The following is a 26019-nucleotide window of genomic DNA, read 5'->3' as shown; positions in this document are numbered from 1 at the left end:
CCTCATAGACAAGGGGGCAGACAGGCCTGTAGGCCAATTGTGCGCGTGACCTGGAGGAGCGCCCAGGTCTGCGAGACCGGGGGGGGGGGGGTGTCCTACCCGCATCCTCGTGACGCGTTGGCGGGCGAGCCGCAGATGTGGCCGCGCGGCTGTGCCCCGACTCCGTGCTCCTTGGCGGGTTTCGTTGGCATGACATTTGGAGTGGGGTGGGAACAGGGCCCCCTTTTGCACCATCTCAGCGCGGGAGAAAGGGGAATTGTTGATGCCGTGGGGGAGGAGAATAGCTGGCTGGCTTGGGTCCCGCGACGAGCGATCCCACACCGCGACCTCGTCGCCGACCGCCGTCCTTCTCGCCTCGGACCCGAGCTCCTTTGCCTCTTCCCGCAACTCTTCTCAGCCAACTCCAGAACCCAACTCTCTCGATGACACTCTCTTTCCCCGGCTCTCTTCCACACTCCAACCAAAACTGACTCACTGCCACGATTCGCCTTGCACTCGCCGTTTTATAGGCTGGCAGGAGCAGCTAATATGAAAATATTCAGATCAGGATGACCTCGGGGGCGGAGCCATGCTCGCCCATTGGTCGGAGGAAACGAGGGCGTGAACCTCCCCTGATCCTAGAATTTGCATATATCGATTTCACACAGACACGCCTGGAGGTGGGGCCAAGCCGCCCCGCGCTTGCCAATTGGACGGAGAAGTGGGCGTGTAGCATTCTTGATCCGAATTTTCCCTCGGAAAGACCGCTATTCGCGCTCGCGGCTCGGTGCGCTCGGCACCAATCGCCGAACGGGCCCGAGACAGCCCGACGTTCAGTGTTCACAGGTGGTGCGGGAATGGCCGTAGAAGGAGAGAGGTGAAGGTGGTGGAGGGTTTTCGGTGGTGGTTTGATGGTTATGGTGCCGTTTGGGAATGGCGGTGATGCGATGATGTGGGAGCGTAGATGGTGGCGGTGACGTGGTTGTTGTGTGATGGCGGTTGAGATGTGGTTGGTTCAAAATAAAGATAGAACAGAAAAACGCCTAACTCAAAGGATCGCAGCCCGAATGAATCACATAAATTCCCTCTATACAACGGGTTTGGGCTAACTACACATGTACTTAGAGATATCTCACCTATGGGCCCTGAATGGTGGTTTCCACAGCCGTAACAATATATATATATATATATATATATATATATATATATATATATATATATATATATATATATATATATATATATATATATATATGAGCCTGGTGTTGGCGCAGTGGTTAGGGTAGCAGCTTGGGATCCAAAAGGTCCTGAGTTCAAGCCCCGTTGGGCCACTGAATTAATACACCAGGGGGTTGACTCAGCCTGTCATCCTTCCGATGTCGGCGAAATGAGTACCAGTGTACTGGGCCGGTGTATACCCCGGTTAAAATAGGTGTACCATATCCCTGTGTCATAAGAGGCGACCAGGGTTGTGTCAGGAAGGGCATCCGGCGTAAAACATTTGCCAAATCACGATGCAGATCATATGGATGATCCGCTGTGGCGACCCCTAACGAGAGCAGCCGAAAGAAGAAGAAGAAGATATATATATATATATATATATATATATATATATATATATATATATATATATATATATATATATATATATATATATATATATATATATATATATATATATATATATATATATATATATTTATATATATATATAGTTGCGAATTCGCGCCCGCCGGCGTGCGATCAGCTGCTCGACTCGAATGGCGGCCGCCTCGCCCACCGGAACGGACAATTCAGTCGTGACCCTCTCGGAACAACGCCGGGAGCTAGTCACGGGTGGGGGTTTAACCTCACCACGATCGTGCCAATTGCCCACCCGCGCAGGATAGGGTTGCTCGCCAAATTCAATCTACCTAAGTACCTGCGCGAATGGTCGACTGGGCGATCGTACCATGCCACAGGCCGACTCCGGACACGAACCGCTTTAGCGGTCCGTTCCGTGCTGCAGTGATAGCCGAGCGGTGTAATCGTCGGCCTTGACGGTTCCGATTAATTACCGGGGTGTTGCACCCACTACGAACCCCTTACGTGAAGCAGGATGGAGAGTCAAACAAAGGAAAGGACGCAGCGAAACGGGGAACAAGTTCACACAAGCACGCTTAATTCACACAGACCAGCACGGAAGGCACGTATTTACAGTCACAATAATCAAAATGCACATTTCAAGCGAAAGCAAGAGTTAAAACCGAATACGCGCACACACGGCAACACTTAAACAGTTCTACTTGTCGGACAGGCACCACCCACAGTCATTTACACAAACCCAAAGAAAAGAAAGGACTTCCCTTGGTGCGGCCGTCGAGTCCTCCTCCCACGACCTCCACTCCAAGCTCCGTCTCCTTCCTCCACTGCCGACTCGACGACGACACAGCTCGACTTTAACGAGCTCCTCGGGCTCCACGAGCTCCACACCGATGCAGAGACACTCGACCACAACGACACAGCTCGGCGATGACCCAACCACGACTTCAGACGGAGGCGAGTTTCACGAGTCAGGGAGAGAGCGAGAGGAAGAGGGAGGGCGCAGGAAGAGGGAGAGAACGCGCCCCGCCCGTGTCCGACCTTTATAGCACGGGGCTCCGCCCTTCACTCCGCCCTGTTTTCCGCTCCACCCTCCTTCGAGAGGGTTCTCGAAAAGGGGCATTCCCTCACCCCGACCGCCTCATGCTGTCCATCCACCAATCAGCGGCGAGCCGCCCTTCCCCGCTTCCCTCACACCAAGCACGGGGAAGAATGGCGGAGAAAAGCCCACCAGCATCCTTGGCAGTTTTTGTTCGTTTGAAATCAAAGATAGGAAAAGAAAAACGACTAACTGGAGGATCGCAGCCCGAATGGATCACATAAATTCCCTCTATACAACGGGTTTGGGCTAACTACACATGTACCTATGGAGATATGTCACCTGAGGGCCCTTTATGGTGTAATGCAAATTTCCACAGCCGTAACAATATATATATATATATATATATATATATATATATATATATATATATATATATATATATATATATATATATATGTTAAAAACCCTACCTATCTACCTCATTCATTGAGCAATATGTTATCAGAAAGCAGGGGCCGAAGGCAATTTTCTGTATGTGCATCGGAAAATCATGGAAAAAAAATACAGGGCTCGGCCGACCTCGATCAAAGCTTGCAAATGTGTCGGTAGTACCCATATTCAGGTCATTAGCACAGAGAACACCCCCCCCCCCCCGCAAGTGTGAGGGGGGATGACGACTTACCAATGCTCCCGAAGGAAGCGTGTGTTTCTAGTTGAGAAAATACTTCATTAGTGATACAGTACTGGCTTGGAATAACTAATCAACAGAGGAAGGAATAAAACAGAAGGAAGAATGAACCAAACCTGTCACCAAACCTGTGACAGAGGAAAACAGAGAGACAGCAATCATAATGCATACATAACAATTGGTAAAAGTGAAATGCACAGAACAAGTTCTCATTTATTCTTTATTGCACCAACCAAATCATGTGAAAGTTCATATATGGGACAACACCGCACAAATCACTTAATTACCTCCGCCACTGAAGGTGGACGGATATTATGTTTTCATCCCCTTTGTCTGTTTGCGTGTGAGCAGGATATCTCAAAACGTTATTGACGGATTCGGGCAAAAGCTTCGTGGACAGATTGGGTGTTTGACAAGGACAAATCGATTGGATTTTGGTGAAGATTCGGATTCGAGAATTTTTTTTTTCAATTCTCAAAGTAATTATTCACCATTGAGAGGTGGGGCCAAAAGCGATATACAGCAGGAAATTTCAAAACATTGCGGACTGATGACAAAACTCGGTGGAGGACTTGGGTGACAACAACAAGCCAATTAGATTTTGGTTCAGGTCTGGATCCAGATTCAGCTTTTCAGTAGGGTACAAAACGTGAACTGTTCAGCCTGGTGGAGGTATAGTATGCATGCACTCTATAAAGTGCCATTCTAGTTTCTTTTGAATGGCTTTTCATGGAACTGCTGAGGGGTGTGAATAGTAATCTGGTAATCCTTTGAAAATGGAACCAACACATAAAAAAATTGTTTCCAGTCCATAAAGCAATACCGTACTACACTGATGGTACTGGGTTCATACAAGATGACAATACACCCACAAGATGGCTCGCCTGCAAAGTGAAAGTAGTATGACAGGACTTCAAGCACATTCCAAGGCAACTATATTGTTGTGGGCCGGGGGTCAGTGGTGAGAACGACCACGAGGTGGGGAAAGCTTGTGTCGTCTCCCACCAATCTCCCCAGAATTGTAGGCCGTCGCTCGGATAACTCCGTGAGCTGGCGGGTCGTTTAACCGACCGTGGTCGCCAATATCTCAACCGCGTAGCATAGGGTCTATTTGTCTATAACCAATTTACCTAATTAACTACGCGATTTCGACTACTGGGGAAACCACGCTCTCGGCACGTCTTGCTCGAACCGGGTCACTCTACCGACTGTGGTCGAGTTCCAACTACCGACTACCAACTCCGGTTCGGATGCAGCCGAGTGGAAACTGCCAAAGCCGTGCTGGCTGGAATGAACGGATTATCGGGTATAAAACCCCACCTAAACTCAGATCCGAAACATGCTGGACCAATTCAAGAAGGGACAGAAACGGACTGGAAATATTTCTACAATTGTTTATTTCCAATAAAAAAGACAAAAGCAAGACTTAACGCGAATATGCAAGAAGGAATATTCACAATGAGCAAAAATACTTACTCAGATCTACTTACAAGACGAGCACACACACACACACACACACACACACACACACACACACACACACACACACACACACACACACACACACACACACACACACACACACACACACACACACACACACAACCCAGCATCTTTATTGGATCCTCACAGCCGTGGAGAGAGACAAGCTGGGGGTCAGAGTTCGGTGGTGTACCTAATCGTCAGAGGAAGGGCGTGCTCCGCGATGAGGCACCTGACAAAGGTCGTTGGTCCGGTCCCCAGTCGCGCGTAGGGACTCGTGGTTTGTGGCGGAGCACGGGTGGTGAACAACTCCAGAACCCCGTATAACCACCATGAAACAAAACTGACTGCTTACAGCCACCGTGAAAGCAATCTCTACCGGACCCCTTTTTACAGAGAGTCTCAGAGATTTATTGGCCTCTCTCCACGGGGAGGGCCCTTGGCGAAAACACACCTCGCTGTCCGCCTCTGATTGGACAGGGTCCTCTGGCCCACCTTTCTGGGGTGGGGCTTGGCCCCTGCCAAGAGACCCCAGTTACTCCTCCACATGGCTTCGCTCTCGACGAGTAACAGTGTCAGCGCCGCGAAGGTCATCGTACAAGAGTTACAACGTTCGTGGGAGCCGAGAACTGGAACCGCGAGACCCCCTCTCGGCAAGTCAAGTTACGAGCAGTCAGCGGGTGGTGATGTAGCGTGATGGGCCAAATGGGGTCATGCAGATAGGATGGTTTATTAGATGTAATAACCCAACTAAAAAAAAAAATCGCAACGCACGCATTTGATTCTCCCACAAGACAAAAGGAAGGGGATCTGACTACACACATACTTAACGACATAACTGACTTTTGGGACATCTGTATGTTGAATGCAAATGGTTTCCAGATCCGTAACAATATGATGCCTTGATGTCACTTCTTAGTGAACATCTTTGAGAAAGTGAACATGAAAATAATACTGTATTCACAATCCTGAAACAAATTGATCAAATGACTGTTCCTCAATGAAGCATGATTCAACAACTCAGTCAGTTTATGCAGCGTTAAGCCAAAGACACAAAACAAATTGCAATTAAACCTGATATGACAAAAAATGACAATGTTTAAAATTACAACCCAATTAACTATACGACTACGACTTACTACTACTAATTATTTAATAGCGCAATATATCCCCATCTTTGTGTGAGCAAAACAGAGAAAGGTTTTTGGCCTCAGTTTTTTATGAACCAGCCGGTCAGGCATGACATTTGAATGAAAATTTTGGACAGGAACTTGTACTTTGTACAGGGTGCTTGTGCCAACTCACCTACTCTTCGCAAAAGACACCGTGTGATCTTTATAATCCACAAAGCTATTGCTAGCAGATTGGACATCCAGCTAAACGTCCTTCTGAAGGACGGTGCAGTACACCTGCATTTGAAGCACAAATCTGACATCTTATAGTAAAGCCAGGAATACGCGACTTTTGAAATGATACAATCCACCCTAAAATGCTCGGTGCGTATGCACAGAAACATACGAAACGTATGTGTTTGGGGCGAGAGAAAGTAGATCATGGATTCTGGATAAGGATTGTTACCTGAAATGGCCCACAAAGCTCTAAACGACGTCAAAAATACTCCGAAAAGTACCTGAGAGAAAGGGCTGTGCCTCTACACAGTGAATGGCTTGGAGAACTTTCTCAGCTGGCCGTACTGAAAACTCGCGACCATGTGGGTCAGTGAAAGGCTTGAGTGGACGGGCATGTGCTGCATAAACCCAGTAAATGGATTGTGTATCTGGATTAGGTTCCTCTGAAAACCGATGGGAGGGCCATGCAGTATCTGGGACTTGTGCGTGTGGAGATGAAGTTGAAAATAATGATATTTGCTGTTAATCATGTTGGGAAGGGGGAGCTACGAGAGCTGTGAGGGCTGTTATAAATATATTGTTTGTTTGATTCTGGTAACACAAGAGAAATACTATTGTTGCGGTTGAGGAAATTCGCAAACCACCATTCAGGTCCCGTAGGTGAGATATCTCTGTAAGTACATGTGTAGTTAGCCCCAAACCCGTTGTTTAGAGAGAATAAATGTGATTCATTCGGGCTGCGACCCTTTAAGATAGCCGTTTTTCTGTTCTATCTTTATTTTGAACCAACCACGTCTCAACCGCCATCACACAACAACCACCAACCGCTTCAAAACAACAACAACGCCAACAGCCACGACCTTTACCTTCACAGCACACCATCCCGCAACCATCGAATCACCGCCATTCCAAGCGTCACCGTGGCCAGGGACCGCCACTATAGACCCTCCACCACCTTCGCCTCTCCTTCTGTGGCCATTCCCGCACCGCTTGTGGGCACCGAGCGTCAGGCTGTCCTGGCCTCGTGCGGGACGCGCACCGAGCCGCGGGTGCAAAAAGCGGCCTTTCCGAGGAGAAGTCGGATCAGGAATGATACACGCCCACTTCTGATCTGTCCTATCAGCAAGCGCGGGGCAATTTGGCCCCGCCTCCAGGTGCGTCGGAGTAGAATCGATATATGCAAATTCGAGGATCAGGGAAGGTTCACGCCCACTTTTCCTCTGTCCAATGGGCGGGCGTGGCTCCGCCCCTGAGCTCATCCTGATCCGGAAATTTGCATATGGGTTCTCCTGCCGTACTATAAAGCGCCGAGCGTGGGGCGAATTCAGTCAGTTTTTGGGCTCGGGCGAGTTGGAGAGGTGTGGCGGCGGCGGAGTGTGGCAGCAGCAGTCAAGACGGGTCTGGAGGAGAGTCAGTCTGTCGGGGTTCAGAGTCTGTCGGGGAGCTGCAGAGAGGGGAAGCCAGGAGCGCTGTCTAGGTCGCAGTGGAGTCACTCGTCGCGGGACCCAAGCAAGCCAGCTATCCTCTTTCCCCAGAGCATCAACAATTCCCCCCTCTTCCTCCCCCCCCCCCCCCCGCGCTGAGATAGTGCGGAAAGGGGGCCCCTTTCCCACCCCATTCCAAGCAGTGCCAACGAAACCCGCGGAGGAGCGCGGAGTCGGGGCACCGCCGCCACATTTGCGGCTCATCACAAGACGGGTAGGCTCCACCCGATCTCGCGCCCACAGGCCCCGTCTGCCCCCTTGTCGTTGAGGGTGGCCCTTTTTCTTTTGCTTTGGAGTATATGTGTTGTCAGCGCCGTCTGTAAAGTAAAACTGTGTAAGTGTTGCCGTGTGCTCGTGTAGTAGGTAGTAGATCTGCATTGTTGTGTTTCTTTTGTTGCAATTGCTTTTGGTGCATAATTGTTGTAATTGTATATGTGTGCTTTCCGTTTGCCGCGGAATAAATGTGCCTCATGTTGAACTATTTTTCCCATTTCGCTTCGTCTTTTCTTTAATTGAATCTCCATCTTACTTCACGTAAAGGGTTGGTAGTGGGCTACATACGCCCGATAATTAATCGGAACCGTCGAGGTCGACGATATAACACCGCTCGGTTATCCCGATAGTACGGAACGGGTCGCTTCAGCGGCCCGTGTCCGGAGTCGACCTGCGGCGAGGTGCGATCGCCCGGTCTACCCTCCGTGTGAGTACTTAGGTAGGTCGAATTTGGCGAACAACCCTATCCCACGCGGGGGGCCGATTGGCACGATCGTGGTGAGGCCGAAAGGCCCACCCGTGACTAGTTCCAGGCGTTAGTCCGAGAGGGTCACGACAGAATTGTCCGTCCGGTGGGCGACGTGCCGCGATTCGAGTTACGTGGCCGCTCGCACGCCGGCGGGCGCGAATTCGCAACACTATATTTTTTCATCCATTGAAAAATGAGAACCGTGTGTGTGGGTGTGTGTTATATACACTGGCGCTGCTCGCTTGAAAAACAGGAAATGGTACGAACCCAACACCTCTCATCCACAGATATTTCTTGTATTCCTATACTTCTGAGCGTCCGATTTGCATTTCGGAACAGAACAATTATGGTTAACCATCTCTAAATTGCCACCCTTTCATCTAAATGCTGAAAATTGTGTTTAAAAGACGACTTAAACCACAGATGTTGCGTCAGCAACGGCAAGTTGAAAGTGCCCGTCGAGCCAGTCACTGAAAAGACACAGCACATGACGCAAAAGGCCTCATTTAGCATTCTTACGTCATTTCAAAAGTCATGTCGAGACCACAGCTAGACTGCTCACAGGAAAATGGATTTATTTCACAAGTAAATGTTATTTATTTATTTTTTTTTACTCAAAATACATCCTCATTTTAGGAGTTGCAAAACAGGTGTAGTATGCTAACTTCCAAAATTGCTGGTGAAATGGGATCATCAACCTCAAAGAAGAACATCCATCATCTGGTACAGTGCCAGCAGAGGACACCCGTCACCCTTGCAGCAAATATCAACTAAAATCACAATTATAAATAAGGATACTGGTACAATCTGCACCTTGTATCATACTGGCTTAGGTTAAGCCAGCCATCCCCTCTACTTTGAACACACGTGTTTGGGTGTCAAACATCCCGTTATATGTTTAAGAACAGGCGTTTATTCAAGTACTCAGAACAAAATACAAATTCCTTCAAGTGTGAAGTTGGTCGCCTTCACCGAAATGAAAGAAAAAGGCTGGGATGGCAGGATGGCCTTGAGGTATGCACGCACACTCACCTCTCAACCGTCTAAGCTGGGTTTGAATCCCAACCCAGCAATAAACTGTCATCCTGACGTTTCACAAGAAGGGCGATTCATCAATGCGTGTGCCGTCCCTCGGACAGACGGACATCCGGTCTACCAGTATTAGTTGGTCGACGCTAAAGATCCGACGGTGTCCTTTGCAAAGAGTAGACGAGCTGTCGCGGGCACCATGAACAATTTACAAATTCCTGTCCTAACCTGAGGTGAACGTCAGGCCTCCGTCTGTCTGTCTCTGTCTGTCTCTATATATATATATCGAGTGCAGCCTGTGGCTGCTGGTGGCATCATTGGTTGGGACGCGGTATGTACCGCTGATAGTGTTCCCCTTACCAGTACACTGGTGCTCATTTTGCCGACCTCGGAAGGATGACAGGCTGAGTCAACCTCCTGGTTTATTTTTAATTCAGTGGCCAACGGGGCTTGAACTCAGGACCCTAGGATCCCAAGCCGCCACCCTAACCATCAAGCCAACACCAGGCTTTGAGAACGTCAGGCCTTGCCAGCCAGTTCGTGAAAGACTTAGGGCAAACTTCCCCCCGACCACCCCCCCTCAAAATCAGAGAACATATTCCATCAGTCCAATTCCACAAGTTAACAGGAAACCAATGGGAAAAAAAAAATTAAAATAATAACAACTGGTGAGTCCGAGGCAAAACCGGAGAAAGGGAGGTAAGCCCACCTCAACCAATCGGTGTGCTGAATTCCTTGAGGCTGTGCGGTATCAAGGTGGGGAGCGAGCTGGTGGGGGAGGCAAGAAGAAATACTCAGACGGTACAAAATATAAATAACAATAGAACCCACCACAAGCCACCGAACGGGAAACACGCGCCATGACAACCACCAAATAACCACCTCAACCGTTATCGATGTTTGAACTTCAAATTAAATTTCCTTTCCAGCCGAGGAGGGCAATTGACCATTAGTAAGGAACAAGTGAAGTTACCTCAGGTAATAGTTACACGAGGGTGACCACCATTCACCACCCACCCACAAGATTCAGGAAGAAGGGGAGAGGGGCAGGACGCGGGAGGGTGTCGTTGGAAGGAAGTTGAGGAGAGAGAGGGAGAGGGAGAGGGACACAACCGACGTACAGGGACCAATCTGGGAACCGAACGAACCTGCTCAGCGCCGGCCTTGGCGACAGGAAGAATCTTTAATGACATTTTCCTTCCTAACCCCCACCTCTTTAACTTTAACCACCTCCTTTCACTCGTCCCCACACCCTCCTCCCAGACCAAAACCGTCACCCTCACGCTTCCTTTAGTTTCAGTGCGCACACACTTCCGACTACCGGACGTACTATTGCTTTTTGTAACTACATTCGTCTGTAAATGTTTGCAGGCCGAACAAACCGAAACTCCCCGCAAGCCCCCACAATGCACCGGGCGTACGCAGCCAATGAGAACGCACCAATTCTGTCACGTGTGCCTCCACGGATGGACGGGGTCAGTAGTTTTGATGGTGCAGCCGTTGAAACGGAAAAACAACACTCAAGGAACGGCTAACTTTGTACGTCAAATAATCCGTTAAAAACGATGGGAATAGATACAATGCAGTTGTAATTAATTTCGCGTATCACGTGCACCTGCAGGAAATTCCCCCAAACGAACAGTTCGCAAACAAATATAACTCGAGCAAGTGGAACTGTCAAACTGTTCAACCGGATCAGAAGTTGGTCTTCTCAATTTAATCTGAGTGCTTTTTTTTTTTTTTTACCCGAACACGATAAACATTGTCTGATGTTAACTCGGCTTACCAGCAATGGATTTTGTCAGCTAAAAATTGAAAGAGCGGTTGCCTAGTTTCCTGGTTGGTGTACTGCTGTTGAAACTGTCATCTGACGCGTCAAGGGTGCTTCTTCTTCTTCTTCTTTTTCATTTTTTACTTAATCTTATTCTTCTTTTTTTACTTAGTCTCTTCTTCTTCTTCTTCTTCGTTTTTTCCGATCTGTATTTTCTCTATTTTCCATTCTTCTGTTTTCGCCCGCGCACGCGAACCGAAAAGCGGGGTTAACCAATTGGTTCATGTCCGTCCATCTTATAAACATTAGTTTATGATCGAGGAACAATTATTTAAATCGAATGTTATATTTTAAACATGGATGGAAATGTAAGGTGTTGGGGATGGGGAAGAGCAGTGAAAATAGAGATGACAGGATGCAAGGGGTAATTATGCAGCGTGTCACACAGGAGGAAGATCCGGGGGTGGTTTGAGATCTGGGGGTGGTTAGAGATCTGAGGGTGGTTAAAGATCTAGGAGTGGTTACAGATCTGGTGGTGGTTAGAGATCTGGGGGTGGTTAGAGATCTGGGGGTGGTTAGAGATCTAGGGGTGGTTAAAGATCTAGGAGTGGTTACAGATCTGGGGGTGGTTAGAGATCTGGGGGTGGTTAAAGATCTGGGGGTGGTTAAAGATCTGGGGGTGGTTAGAGATCTGGGGGTGGTTATAGATCTCGGGGTGGTTACAGATCCGGGGGTGGTTACAGATCCGGGGGTGGTTACAGATCCGGGGGTGGTTACAGATCCGGGGGTGGTTACAGATCTGGGGGTGGTTTTCCACAAGTGAAGTCGTGCAGCCACCCTCATCAGCTGCAGACCAAGGAGAGGGGGAGAAGGCTTGTGGGAGGAGAGAAGAGAGCTGATGTGAAGAAGAAGCAGAAAGATGGAAGCGGAGGAACAGCCTCGCATGGGCAGGGATGAACAGTGCTCCTGAGCAGATGGCTCAGAAAGCAAAAAGGCTGAGAGGACCAAAAGGCAATAAGCAGAAGAGGAAAAAGTGGAGGGACAAGTTCGCATGAGCAGAAGCCTCGAATATTGGGAAGGCTCGTGAGGGAAGGAACAAAAGCATGTGAGGGTAAAAAAAAAGGTTTCACGAGCAGTTGGTGTCGAGCTTCTGTGGAAAAAGAACGCTCCGACCACGTGTGGCATACTGCCCTCTTGATCCTGTCAGCGATGAAGGACGAGGAGGAGGAATGGCGGAACCTCATCGACGGGGGCCTGAGGAGGAAGAATCTGAGGCAGAGGAGGTCCAGTTGCCTATGTCGCTCGCATATCTGGGACAATGGTGAGAACACGCCCCCTCGGTCTGGGCACATCAGCGGCGCAGCTGCATGTCCCCATCGCGTCACATCGCCACTGCCCATCTTCCCCATTCATTTTCTTCTGCATTCTCTTGTATATTTGGGCTGTGTAAGGTGAGGGAGAAAGGGAAAGGTTGCGTGTGTGTGTGTGTGTGTGTGTGTGTGTGTGTGTGTGTGTGTGTGTGTGTGTGTGTGTACCTTGTCAAGGCTCGTATGAGAGCTACCACACAACACACAGCAAGGGGGGCATGAGACAAGAGGGGTGGGAGAGGGAAGGACAAAACAGTGAGGAACATAGACATTAGGAGATCTGTGCAAGGGAGAGGGATGGAACACAGAACACGGGGTATACAAGATGGGCATTACAGGGAAGGAAAGCAGGGAATTTGAAGGAGGTGGGTGTGGGGTGGATTAACGGGGATAGAAAATATCGAGGTTTTTGATGGGGGAAGATAAGAGGTGGTGGTGAACTGCGGTTTTGAAGGCCTGGAGAGAAGAATGGGATTGAAGAGAGTGTGGGAGTTTATTCCAAAGGCGGGAAAAAAGAGGAATGAAAGAGATAAGGTGAGCAGTGATTCATGATTTTGGTAATTTTACCAGAAGGGGGTTGTTGGTGGACCTTGAGCGCACTGCGGAAATATAGTGGGGACATATCGCAGACAGAGCAGAGGGACCGAGACCGGAGAGGACACGGTAAAGACAGAAAGACCGCCTGCAGTGAGAGAGTGAGAGACCTAAAGACTCATCCTCATTGTGGAAGATACCAATGATCCGAAATGCCTTGGTTTCCACAGCGTGAAGCTGAGAAAAGTGAGAGGCAGGAGCACTAGCCCAGAGATGAGAGCAGTACTTCCTCAGGCTCTGGACAAAAGCTTTCTACGTGGTCAGGAGCTTAATGTGGGCCGAGGAAAGACTTTGCACGACAGAGGATTCCCAGTTGCTGACTGGCTTTGGAGGCCAGGTTGGAAATGTAGCTTTCACAGGAAAGATCACGGCAGATAGTGAGACCCAGAAGCTTGAATAAAAGGACTTCTTCCAGAGGATTGTTGAGAAAGTAGATGGGAGGTGAGGGGGGGGGGGGTTAAATGGTCCTTTCAAAGAAACATATTGAGAGTGTGAGATTTGTCAGAATTGAAAGACATGTTCCACATGTTGGACCAATTTGTGATTTTATCCAGATCTGCAGTGAGCGAAGAAGCTGCTGCTTGCCGGTCTGAGTGATGACAGATGGTACGACAGAGGGTGGAGTCATCAGCAAACAGATATAGAGGATTTTCCAGAGTTGGAGAGATCATTGATGAAAACTCGAAAAAGAACAGGGCCCAGAACGCTGCCTTGAGGAACTCCAGCCTGGACAAGAAGAGGGATGAGAGAACTCCATTTAGGGCCACACATTTGCTGCGACAGGAGAGGAAGTCTGCGAGCCATGAGTGGAGATGGCCTTGGATACCATAGGAAGAGAGTTTGGTGAGCAGGGCAGGTTGCCAGACTGTGTCAAAAGCACTTGATATATCCAGGGATAAGGCTCTGAATTTATGTCTGACATTGAGTACCTCCATCCATGGTTGGGAGAGCAGAAGCAGCATATCCAGGGTGGAGTGACCTGGTCTGAAACCAAATTGATGATCGGAAATCAAGCCGTTGGAGAAGAGGAAGGATTTAATGTCTGAAGCGATGATGGACTCCATAACCTTGCTGATGATTGAGAGAAGGCTGATTGGTCTGTAGTTGCAGGGATCTGTTTTTGCACCTTTTTTATGCAGAGTGGTAATGTTTGCTGATTTCCAAGCATATGGCAGATGACTTGAGCAAATGAGAGGGTGAATAGAACAGAGAGAGGGTGAGCAAGAGCAGAGTAGCAGGGTTCTTAGGACACGTGGGCTGATGCCATCTGGACCGGTTGCAGAATCTGAGTCGAAGTTTGACAGCAAGCTCTCCACCTTGTCAGGAGAGAAGGACACAGAGTCCAGGGATAGTTGGGTGCGACTGGGTAAGGTGGGTGCAGAAAGCGATGGGTTTCGGAAACAAGATTTAGATGCAAACACCGAGTGTTGGCATTCAACCTTTTCACGTGCTGTATCAGCAGTGTGGTCATTTGAGGTGAGGGAGGGGATGGAGGGGAAACATCCACCAGAAACTGATTTGTTTAGATGCCACCAGGATTTGAGAGGTTTGAGAGTTCAGACGAGATTGGAAAGATGTTGTTTTCTGGCTCTCCTGGGGGTAGACACACACCTATTCCGAGCTTTATGAAAGGAACTGAGATTACCCTCAGTTGAGTTTGCTTTCCAGGAGGCAAAGGCAAGTTGTTTCAGGACAACTGCCTTGTCACAAGCTTCAGTGAACCCTGGGCAGGGGGAAGGGGAGGACAACGGAAGACAAGAGGGGATAAATCTGTGCATGAGAGAGAGAGAGCAATTTTCTTTGAAAGAATTGCCAGGACGAGGTGGTGTTCGAGAAAGTAGCGATTGGAGACCAGTCTAGAAGTTTGATGGCTGCTTGGAGACCCTGCCAATCAGCCAAGTATCATGCCAGACTTGACAGTGCTGAGTTGTTGCTGAGAGGCTCGCATGAGAGGATGAAGCGTTCTCTGATAACAGCCAGAGAGATGTCCACTTTGACAAGCATGTGCTCAGAAGAAACGATTGGAGTGGAGGAAGAACAACAGATATTTTCAGGGAAATTTGTCAAAATCAGATCCAGAAGAGATGGAGTACCATTGGTTGAGCTCTGGGTTGGGAAGTTGACTGATTGAGTCAGTCCCAATGAGTCACAGAAGTCTTTTGCTGAAATGCCATGGCATGTGAGAGCGGTACCCACACCCATTCAACTGGCATGATGACATTTGAAGTCACCACATTATGAGGAAGAGAGAGTTTGGATGAGAGGATGAGGAAGAGAGAGCTTGGATAAAAGTTGATTCATGTTTTTGGAAATTGAGGTGTAAATGGAGTCATCACTGTTTGGTGGACAGTACAGCACACTTAACCATGAGGTGGGAGTGGAGGGGAAGCCGTAGCCAGCGGTATTCCTGGGGGTGTGGGGAAGTGAGGGCAGTGCATGGAGAGTGAGGAATAGAGTCTTTGATGAAGAGAGAAACTCCTCCACCAGGTCGAGGCTCAGGTCTGTCATATTGGAGGAGAGGTGAACCAGGGAGAGATACTCGGGAGTCAGAGACGTCTTGAGGGAGGAAAGTTTCTGTTCGGCAGATTATGTCTGGTTTGTCAGTGGCAACTTGTGTGGAAAGATCTGTAGGGTTTGAGCTAAAGCCCCGGATATTTGAGGTCCACACTGTTAATTAAGATGGAGGGGAGGAGGCTTTGGGCGCAGGAGAGGGGAGGGGAGGGGAGGGTAGGACAAGGGAGGAGGGGGTGGGGGAGGTAAGGAGAGTTGTTGAAAGAGTGTGGGGGATTGAAGAAGAGCTAAGGTAGGGGGCCAGATGAGGAGGAGAAAAGGCTCTGTGGTGCTGGGTTGAGGTACAGTGGGGAGTAATAAGAGAGGGGGCAGAAGGCAGTTGAGGATTTGAGGAGGTAGAGTGATTTGAGGATTTGAGGGGAAGGAGGCAGCTTTGTGGATGAGAGGGGGGGCACCTTTGAGAAGGGTGAGTCAGGGGGAGAATGGTGGGAGAAGGGTGAGTGGGGAGAGTTGAGGGAGAAAGGTGAGGGGGGAGTCTTTGAGAAAGGTGAGAGGGAAGCTTGGAGGGGGGAGAGTATGATTGTTGCTTTGAGAGGGAGGGGTGAATTGGCACTGAAGTTGGAAAAAAATGACGATTGATGGAAAGTGAACTTGCATTTTAAACTGGAATTTTTTAAATTTTTAGGTCAGAAATGTGACTGAAGACATTTCTTGAAGGATGCAACAAAGGCGAATTAAGATTATGGAGAGAAGAAACGCTGTAACAGTTGAATTTTTTAGACAAGGTATGAAGGAAAGGTCGAAGCAGTCTGTCTGAGATCAGTCTGTTGAAATAGAAGTCGTGAATTATGATACAGTAATGAGAACCACGTGTGTGTAAGAGGAAGATGAAGCATTATAAGAGATCGTTTTTATCATTATTATTATTATTATTATTATTATTATTTTTTGATAGAGATTGCAAAAGATTAGATGAAGGAAAGGTCAAAGCAGTCTGTCTGAGATCAGTCTGTTGAAATAGAAGAAGAGTTGTGAATTATGATACAGTAATGAGAACCATGTGTGTGTAAGAGGAAGCTGAAGCATTATAAGAGATCGTTTTTATCATTATTATTTTTATTTTTTTTTGATAGAGATTACAAAAGATTAGATGAAGGAAATGTTGAAGAAAAGATGGTGAGGTGAATTGTGAATTTGGATCGGAAAACGCAGAGGGAGGAAACAGATCACGTGGTTACAGGAGAACCACGTGGTTACGGGGATATAGGTTTACTCAATATGGGCAGGCCAATTTATGAAAAAAATCGTCCTCACCCTTAACAAATTCTAACAAAAGGCTTTTCAGTGCGATTCTTATCGACTGGGTGTTTTAAACGACAGAAAAAGTCCACCAAAATCTGACCACAGGAAGTGGGTTAAAACTCGGTCAGTTCCAACATGGCCGCTGCTAACCCTGAAAATCAAGAAGGCAGCTGTAACTTCCTTATTATTAGGTGTAAAACAATATTTTTTTGTATCTAAATAGGGTTTTAAAGGTCAAGGAATTCATTGGTGCCAATTGAATTATGACTTGGTCCATCAAATCCGTAAATCCAATATGGTGGCCAACACTCCCAAACGATTTGATATGGGACAGTGTTTTTTGCTTCATTGTTTTCTTTATTAAATATTACTTATTTTGACCTTCTTTCAGCATTATTTTCTTGAATATTGAATGTTTTAATATATGTTTCAGGTTTGGAACATGAGTGCTTCAGGCTTAGCCCATGAAACTTGTCTGATCTGCAAAGAAAGGATTGAAGAAGGAGGAGGAGAGAGAGATTGGGACCATACTCTGTGCAGAGCATTGGTGCTGCTTTAGCAGTCTCCTTGGCTATTGGGCACAATCCTGGATGGGTCGCCAATCCAACACTATACCAGCATACTGGCACTCATTTTGCCAACCTCGGAAGGATGACAGGCCGAGTTAACCCCACCTGGTATTAATTCAACAGCTGAGCGGGATTTGAACTCAGGACCCGAAAATCCCAAGCCCAGCACTCTAACCATGAAGCCAACACCAGGCATTGAAGATGGAGATGGTGTAAAAGTTCATCAGAAGGGCGGTGATGGCATCAATAAAGCAAGTGTGTTAAGAGAGGTGATAGCATTGTTGTGACAGCTGGCTGTAAAGTACACTTGGACTTGGATTCTCGTAAACGGTACATAAATCAACATGACAATGAGAATCAACAGAAGAAAAGTGGTTCCTCCATCCTCTCACTGAAGAGAATTGCATGCGTGTCGACTGGGCCTTTCAACAGCAAGTCTGATTGCCTTTTCTGTGGGACCCAGGTTGCTCTTGGAGGTATGGACTACAGCTATGTCAAGACAGACTCCTTTGCCAGGACCATGCTGGAGTGCTGTGAAAGTCGTTCTGATGATTGGTCATTTACTGTGAAAGGGAAGATTGAGTACTATGGAGATCTTCATGCTACTGACTGCATATACCACCTTACATGCAGTGTCAATTTCCGCAATGGGTATGATGCACCGCTGCACTTTCAGGGCGGAACGGATGCAAAACGCAGAAAATCTGGATGCTGGTCAAGAGCAGACATTCTTCAGGATGTGTGCATATCTAGAGATGAATGATGAGAAACAGCTGACAATTTCACACCTTCAGGACAAAATGAAGGCGTTTTTGATTCGTGAAGATTCGTCTTCTTATGGCCATCACTATCTAAAGAGGAAACTAAAGGAACAATCTGGGGACTTCATCTACATCATGGAAAGAAATGGCTGAAACAACATAAAAATGGTGAAGTGCTCCGATTTGAAAAGAATGCCACTAACTTACTGTGTCACACCAGATTTGTTAGTTGAAGACATAGATGTGTTGAACTTGTCATTGTTATTTTCTGGTGACAATGTAGATCACAATATTCTTACCATCTTTGGTAAAGGTACATTCCATGGTATGAGCATGATAGCTGCATTGACCTCAGAGAGGAAGACGATGAATCTCGCCAAAAGGCAAAACATTTCTGAACTGAATATTGTAGAGATGTCTAAAGTTGATACCATAGAGTACCGCTTCGCCACCCATGCTCTTTGAAACATCAAGTTTCAAGAACTTCCCGGTATCCAAAACTGTGACATGAGGGCTGATATCTTATGGGAACTTTCATTTCAAACAGCCAGCTCCAAATTGGCAAGGGATAAAGCATATCATTCATCAGGGGTATACCCATCCTGGCCAGTCCTCCCTTATGTATTTGCCCATGATCGATATGCATTCTGGTGACAAAAGTTGCATTCTGTCCACGTTGGAGTTCCTCAGCAACGTGGCTAGCAGACACCTTTCCTTCCAGTAATAACATTTGATCAACCCCTGCACTGGAAAGCTCCTGAGATCATCAGTGCTGCACCACAGATTAGTCACTTGAAGAAGATAGTTCAACTGAATTTTAGATCAGACAGTCAGTCAAGAGGCATTCCAAAAGTGTACAACATCAATTGCATAAAGCGTGTTCTTGGCAGTGGGTTGTGTACACAATTGTTATTTCTTCATGCTGTCACTGGATGCGATTCAGCGTCCAGTGTTTATGGTGTTGGAAAGAAATCGGCCATCCAAAAACTCATGAAAGGTGATCCAGTCCCCCAATCCTGTGCAAATGCATTCACTTTACCAGGCAAGAACCGCAATGACATCGAAAATCTCGGTAGCCAAGTGATGGCTGTTATGTTTGGTGGGAAAAAAATATGTTCTCTGGCAGCATTGCATAATGATATACTCACTACGAAAGTCGTCTCTACAAAATAATTTGTTATGCCTGAATGTCTTCCCCCAACTGAACTGGGGTTGGAGACTTGAAGACAATCAATTAATACCCAAAATGTCTGATATGAATGCTGCAACTCTATTGAAAATGGTACATTGCAATTGCGCAACTCGTTGCAATCCCCCCCCCCCTGGTTACAGTTGAAAAAGATATGGGCTTCCATGTACTTCTGCATGTGGATCATGCCAACTTACGTCCTGTGACAATTCACACAACCAGCTTTCAGAGGAACTCGAGAACAGTTTTGAGAACTAAACTGAGACAGTGAAAAAAATGGCATACTCTTTTTCTTTTTTTTACTATTGCATTTAGTATGTATAAGATTTTTCACTGAAATCTTCAGTGTACTCTCTGAAATACATTATTCTGAAACATGTCAATAAAATTTACTCTAAAAAAGCGGATATTTGCGTTCTTTGGCCCTAAAACTGATTTACAGGTGAAATAATGTGGGAGTTATTGGTAGGTTCCTTCATTCATGATTGTTTGCCACCATCTTGGATTTATGAATTCGATAGACCAAGTCATAAATCCATTGGCTCCAATTAATTGCTTGGCCCTTAAAACCCGAGGTTAGATGCCAAAATCTTTGTTCTACAACTAATAATACGGAAGTTACAGCCGCCTTCCTGATTTTCAGGGTCAGCGGCGGCCATCTTGGAACTGATCCAGTTTTAACCCACTTCTGGTGGTCAAACTTTGGTAGACTTTTTTTCTGTCATTTAAAACACCCAGTAGGTTAGAAAAAAAAACAATGAAAAACCTTTTCTTAGAATTTGTTGAGGGTCTGATGGTATGTTGACCCATCGATGTGACTGCACTGCATTTTCAAAAAAATGCTGTGACAACATATTTGGTGTCGCCGCATGACTATCTTTAATTACAACACCATAAAAAGCCCTTCAGGAATCAATGCCTCATTCAGAAAAAAATGGCATGTGAAAAAGGAACAAAATCACAACTGCAGATCTTCGAACGGCGAAGGACAACGAAATCACGTGACCACCAACCACCTCTGCCACCCTTCCATGGGATGGGTAATCTACTAGTATATGTCACAGTGCACTGAAAGAAATACTTATGTTTTATATATTTGTTAATCATAAAATTAAAATATATTTGTTTACTTACAGATATCATTGACTCACTCAAGTGAGATACCCACCAGCTGAGAGACAACTCAAGTGAACTTCTGAAAGCTGGATGTTAATACTATATTCCCAAGGCAAGCCATAAAGAATAGTGCTAACATTTGAAGAAAGAGCTTATTTTTATGTTGTTTTTATTTTTGATATTTTTTACCGTCGCTCATCAGTATATGAAATCGAGTACACAATGCACAGCTACCAAAACAATTTATCAATCAGTGAACAGAATAGTGGGATTAAAAATGGGAAGATTTGTCTTATGAAATCCTGCTGAGGGAAGATGCATAAAATATGCAGCTCTGTTTGACGAGCCCACTGGAAAATCTTGGGACATCTCCCAAGAGGGGGGCAATACCACTCTGCATTGCCATGGCATTTCCAAGCCACTGTCGTGAAAACACAGATCTCGCAGCCATGACCACGGTAAGTCGAAGCGTTGTGTTCAACCTCGAGATGTACAATATACTGCAGGCCATTACAGTTTAACCTCAATACCGAAATAAGTTTTTTTTTTAATGCAGCATAATCGATGCTACTACTCGTATCACTTGTTCCAGTGTGATAGTCGCAGTAGTTCCACAGTAGTCATCTTAACTGTACACTTTCTACAAAGGTTAAATGTTTTCTTTATATTAAATATAGTGAGAGAAATGAGTAATTATGTCTTTCACTGGCATTAGTTGGTGGATGTTAAGGATCTCACGGTGTCCTTTGCGAAGAGACAGTGAGTTTTCGCCGGCAACCTGAACAAACTCCAAATTCTTGGCTGGACTATGGGTAGCAAGTGATCTGGTCTTCTTCGAGGCTCCTTGACACCACCTTACACTGCTTGCTATCTTACTGTGGTTGCTGTCGGACAAGAATCTTCTGCATGATGAACAAATTTACCAGCTGGTTAATGTTTCGTGTGAATGGCCTTCTTCGGTTACGAAGGGTAACCGACATCCGATTTATTTGATGCAAAACACACCGGGCCATCCACATATTTACAATGTACAATGTTTTGCCCAATTTTTATCCCAACTCCCAGTCTGAATATAAGGATAAAAAATAGGACCATGCATCCTGAAGCTCACTTGGATCAGCAGCAACAGTCACTCAAACCCCCCGCAGATCCCCTTAGACCCTGATTTTTTTTTAATGTCGTGAACAAACTTTGGTACATCACGGGTACGGGTGATGAAGGTTGTGGTCAGGTTTCATTGAAATGGTGTGTGTAGTTTCAGTCGTCACTTCGACACAGGATACTCGAATGGTTCAATCATTCCAGCAAGCCGGAACTAATTTTGCTGACCTCAGAAGGATGACAGGCTGAGTCAACCCCACCTGGTTTTAATTCAACGGTAGGCAGGATTTGAACTCAGGACCCTAGGATCCAAAGAAGGCAAACCCGACCGAAGGCAATCTCAGATCATTCCACAAAGCCTCCAACAAGAGTGTGTCCACTCAAAGGAGAACCAGAAAACAACATCTGTGTTGTTGTTGTTGTTGTTGTTGTTGTTGTTGTTGTTGTTGTTGTTGTTGTTCGTCTTTCGGCTGCTCCCGTTAGGGGTCGCCACAGCGGATCATCCGTTATGATCTGCATACTGATTTGGCACAGGTTTTATGCCGGATGCCCTTCCTGACGCAACCCTGGTCACCTCTTACGACGCAGGGATAAGGATTGGGTTTCGCCATGATTCCGGGCTGCCCTACACCCTCTCGTAGCGCGGCCCAGTGCAGAGCTCCCGTCCTCAAGCGATCCTCCCACCTAAGCCTCCGAATAACCGGATTACAGGCGCACGCCACTACGCCCGGTCAGAAAACAACATCTGTCCACCCTCAATATTGAACTTTCAAACTTGTCTCCCTCCTCAAAAACCTGGTGGCACCTTGTTAAGTCTGTTTCTGGTGTATGATGCTCCCACTCAATCCCTTCCTTCTCTTCAAATGGCAGCACAGCTGACTGCTCAGGAGAATGCCGAATCTTTCCTTGGCCCACCTGAACTCCGATCCACCTGCCAGGCCTTCATTTGCAGCTTGATGGAGTACTGCTCTCCCCTCTGGGCTGACACCCATGCCTCATACCTTGTTCAGCTTGACACCATGAGAACCAAGACCTTCAAGATAATTAGAATCTTCCGAGTCCATAGGCCTATCACTTTCCCATCCCACTGCTCAGCTGCAGTCATTTTATTGTTCCTCTTTTTTTCCTGGCTGTGAACCAACTGTTCAATCGAACATAGCACTCAAATCAATCGGTTAAATCACGTGAACATCAGGATTATGATGCCGAGCGATTTGAAAATTCTCAGTTGGATTCCGACTTGTCGACAAACGGAACAATCTCTCCGTAGGCATTCTAACTTCGTGGTTCAACTTTTGACCTTGTGTTGCACCAGTTCCTTTTTGTGGTCATTTGCGGAACAAGTACAGCATGAGGAAATGAATACAGTAATGACAGTTTTGTGGTGCCTGCTGTCTCTATACCTTTTTCTATGCCCACAACTTGGGAAAAGGGAGGCATGTAGCATTGGATGGATCATTTTTAGTCACAAATTTCTAGTTCACATACATCAGAACAAAGGACTTTTTTGCTCACAATTTATCGACCGATGATATCTTCGTGGCTGCAATGTATTTTGTGTTAATTAATTAATATGGTTATCTCTCGTGTGCAGCCTTGTGGCTGCTGGTTAGGGTCGCAGCAATACCACTGATGCAATGCTCCTATTACCAGTACACTGGTACTCATTTCACTGACTTCAGAAGGATGACATGCTGAGTCCACCCCACTTGGTGTTAATTCAGCAGCCAATGGGGCTTGATCTTTTAACCCAAGGATCCCAAACCAGTCACCCGAACCACCAAGCCAACGCAAGGCATTACATGGTCATGATAACACCCATTGTTTCAGAAAGGGCACAAAGCCAAGCTCCTCTGTTGTTCAGTGGTTGGAGTGCACACACATCATTATATCCCACAACGTTGTTCCTCATTCTTGTCATACATGGATTACTTGGCTAATCAAGACAAATCAGATAATCTGAATGGGATTTTAGGATTAAACCTCTCTACCTTTATCCATATATATATATATATATATATATATATATATATATATATATATATATATATATATATATATATATATATATATATATATATGTATATATGTATATATATATATATGTATATATGTATATATATATATATATATATATATATATATATGTTTATATATATATATATATATATATATATATATATATATATATATATGTATATATGTATATATATATATATATATATATATATATATATATATATATATATATATATATATGTTTATATATATATATATATATATATATATATATATATATATATATATATATATATATATATATATATATATACATACTATTAAAGGTGACCGTCTTCGACGGGCATCACTGGCAATATATGGTAAAAGAGAGATAGCATGAATGTATTTTAAACAATATATTATATCATTTTTATCCATTGATTTATCAGGATGTTCAATATCACTGTTAGGATCAAGGCTAGGGCTTGGACTTGGGGGGGATGCTTGCAACAGAATTTTTATCAGAGGAGTGACTTGAGGAGTCTTCATATTCCTTGTTATTATTGGCATCTGCCATCACGATCAAACTCTTACTTGTGAGACGGTTGAAGAAGTACTTTTACGGAGCGGTAGACTCAAGGCTCACTGAAGCACTGAAGGCTCGAAGGCTGTTTCTGTCGGTTCAAATTTCAAGGATCAAGCGGCCTTGTTGTTCAATTCAAGTTGGGTTGCCAGATTTTCATGTGCACGTGCTCAATCCCGCACCCACCCGGAAAAGACCCAAGTACACTGTCAGTACTCACCTCCACACTAAAACGATGATCATGATTTTGGGTTTAACCGTAACTGACCGGGCGATACTTTGTTGGCAGTTGGTCCGGCTGGGCAGCGGGTATCGGTCGATGAAAATTTCAAAACGGCAACCATGTATAAAAAAAGCAAAGAAATACTTTGTACTTAGTCAGAAAGTCATGGTTTTGTGAAGAAACTACGGCACATGGAAAGTGCAAATTAGTCAGGTATGAACTCAACTGTTTTTCTCCCCAAATGGAGCGTAATTCTATGAGCCGAACTCATCTTAGTGGTCCTCTAAAAAATGGGAAACATTTTAATTTCTTTTTTGTGCAATAATTCCTCCCATTTTGCAAATGGAGTTTTTGAACTGTTTCACCACAATAATCATCAAAACGAATTTTGAGGGGCCTCTTAAGGAAGACAACAATATCATTACTATATATGTCAAAGCTTGTTTCATTTCATGCAGCAACAAAAATCTGATGGTGGAACAAAAAAAAGGGGCATGCCAAAATATATATATATATATATATATATATATATATATGTATATATATATATATATATATGTATATGTAAATACATGTAAATATATATATACATATATATATATATATATATATATATATATATATATATATATATATATATATATATATATATATATATATATATATATATATATATATATATATGTAAAAAAAATTAAATTTTTAACCTCCGCCATCGAAGATGGATGGAGGTTACTGTTTTCACCCCTGTCTGTTTGTTTGTTTGTGAACAGTATTACGGAAAAACTCCTGGACGGATTTCGACGAAACTTGGTGGGGGGATTAGGTATGGTCCAAGGATCATGCCATTAGATTTTGGACTTGGTCCCAAAAAAAAAAAGCTTGGAAATTTTGAAACTTTTTTTTCAAAAAAAATTCGATATTTTTTTTTTGCATTTCTACATGCGCGTCGATCAAGTTTAGTTCATTCAATCGTGGTTCAGTAGAGTCTGATCCGTTTTGACCTACAATGAATAGGATATCAGTTTCACTTAAGTGACCCAGCAGTCTTGGCGGCGGAGGTTTTGCACTCCACCGAGTGCTCCCCTCTAGTATATATATATATATATATATATATATATATATATATATATATATATATATATATATATATATATATATATGTATATATATGTGTGTGTGTGTGTGTGTGTGTGTGTGTGTGTGTGTGTGTGTGTGTGTGTCGTTAATTTGTATCTACATATGTGGGTTTCAAAAAGTGAAATGGAGCCTTTCCAGGTCCCAAAGTATTTGTGTGTGTGTGTGTGTGTGTGTGTGTGTGTGTGTGTGTGCGTGCGTGAGTGAGTGAGTGAGTGTGTGTGTGTGAGTGTGTGCGTGCGTGTGTGTGTGTGTGTGTGTGTGTGTGTGTGTGTGTGTGTGTGTGTGTGTACATATGGGGTTTCAGTATGCGGAATGGAGTCCTCCCAGGGCAGGCTCAAAGTGTCATCCTTCATTTTGGTTAGGGTTCACGATTCACAGACCAAGTTGTGAACTTTTCTGTTTTCAAAGTTTTGTG

At 45.3% G+C, this 26019-nt stretch overlaps 2 protein-coding genes across 13 annotated transcripts in view; one reads left to right on the top strand and one right to left on the bottom strand.

Annotated features, from left to right (window-relative positions):
* LOC147013069 (G protein-signaling modulator 2-like) overlaps nt 1-10801 on the bottom strand; it is a 115798-nt gene extending 104997 nt beyond the window's left edge. For 2 of the 3 annotated variants that reach the window (XM_085854585.1, XM_085854588.1), the window contains exons 1-2: nt 10525-10801; nt 10086-10144 (exon numbers count right to left, since the gene is read on the bottom strand). In XM_085854585.1, coding sequence (XP_085710711.1) covers nt 10086-10144; nt 10525-10569 — 104 coding nt within the window. In that variant the 5' untranslated portion in view covers nt 10570-10801. Of the gene's footprint in view, nt 1-10085; nt 10145-10349; nt 10418-10524 lie in introns of those variants that run through there. The other variant, XM_085854587.1, reaches the window with a different exon arrangement.
* Nucleotides 10802-11874: 1073 nt separating this feature from the next.
* AKNA (AT-hook transcription factor) overlaps nt 11875-26019 on the top strand; it is a 62100-nt gene continuing 47955 nt past the window's right edge. For 3 of the 10 annotated variants that reach the window (XM_085854581.1, XM_085854578.1, XM_085854580.1), the window contains exons 1-2: nt 11875-12468; nt 20577-20668. The gene's annotated coding sequence lies outside the window, so the exon portion shown is untranslated. Of the gene's footprint in view, nt 12469-16304; nt 16405-20576; nt 20669-20736; nt 21015-26019 lie in introns of those variants that run through there. The other 7 variants (XM_085854584.1, XM_085854574.1, XM_085854575.1 and 4 more) reach the window with 6 other exon arrangements.

This window comes from Eptatretus burgeri, chromosome 14, assembly GCF_056783735.1.
Source record: "Eptatretus burgeri isolate ZD-2024b chromosome 14, Ebu_testis_v1, whole genome shotgun sequence".
Classification (NCBI taxonomy): domain Eukaryota; kingdom Metazoa; phylum Chordata; class Myxini; order Myxiniformes; family Myxinidae; genus Eptatretus; species Eptatretus burgeri.
This window is presented reverse-complemented; position numbering and strand designations above follow the sequence as displayed.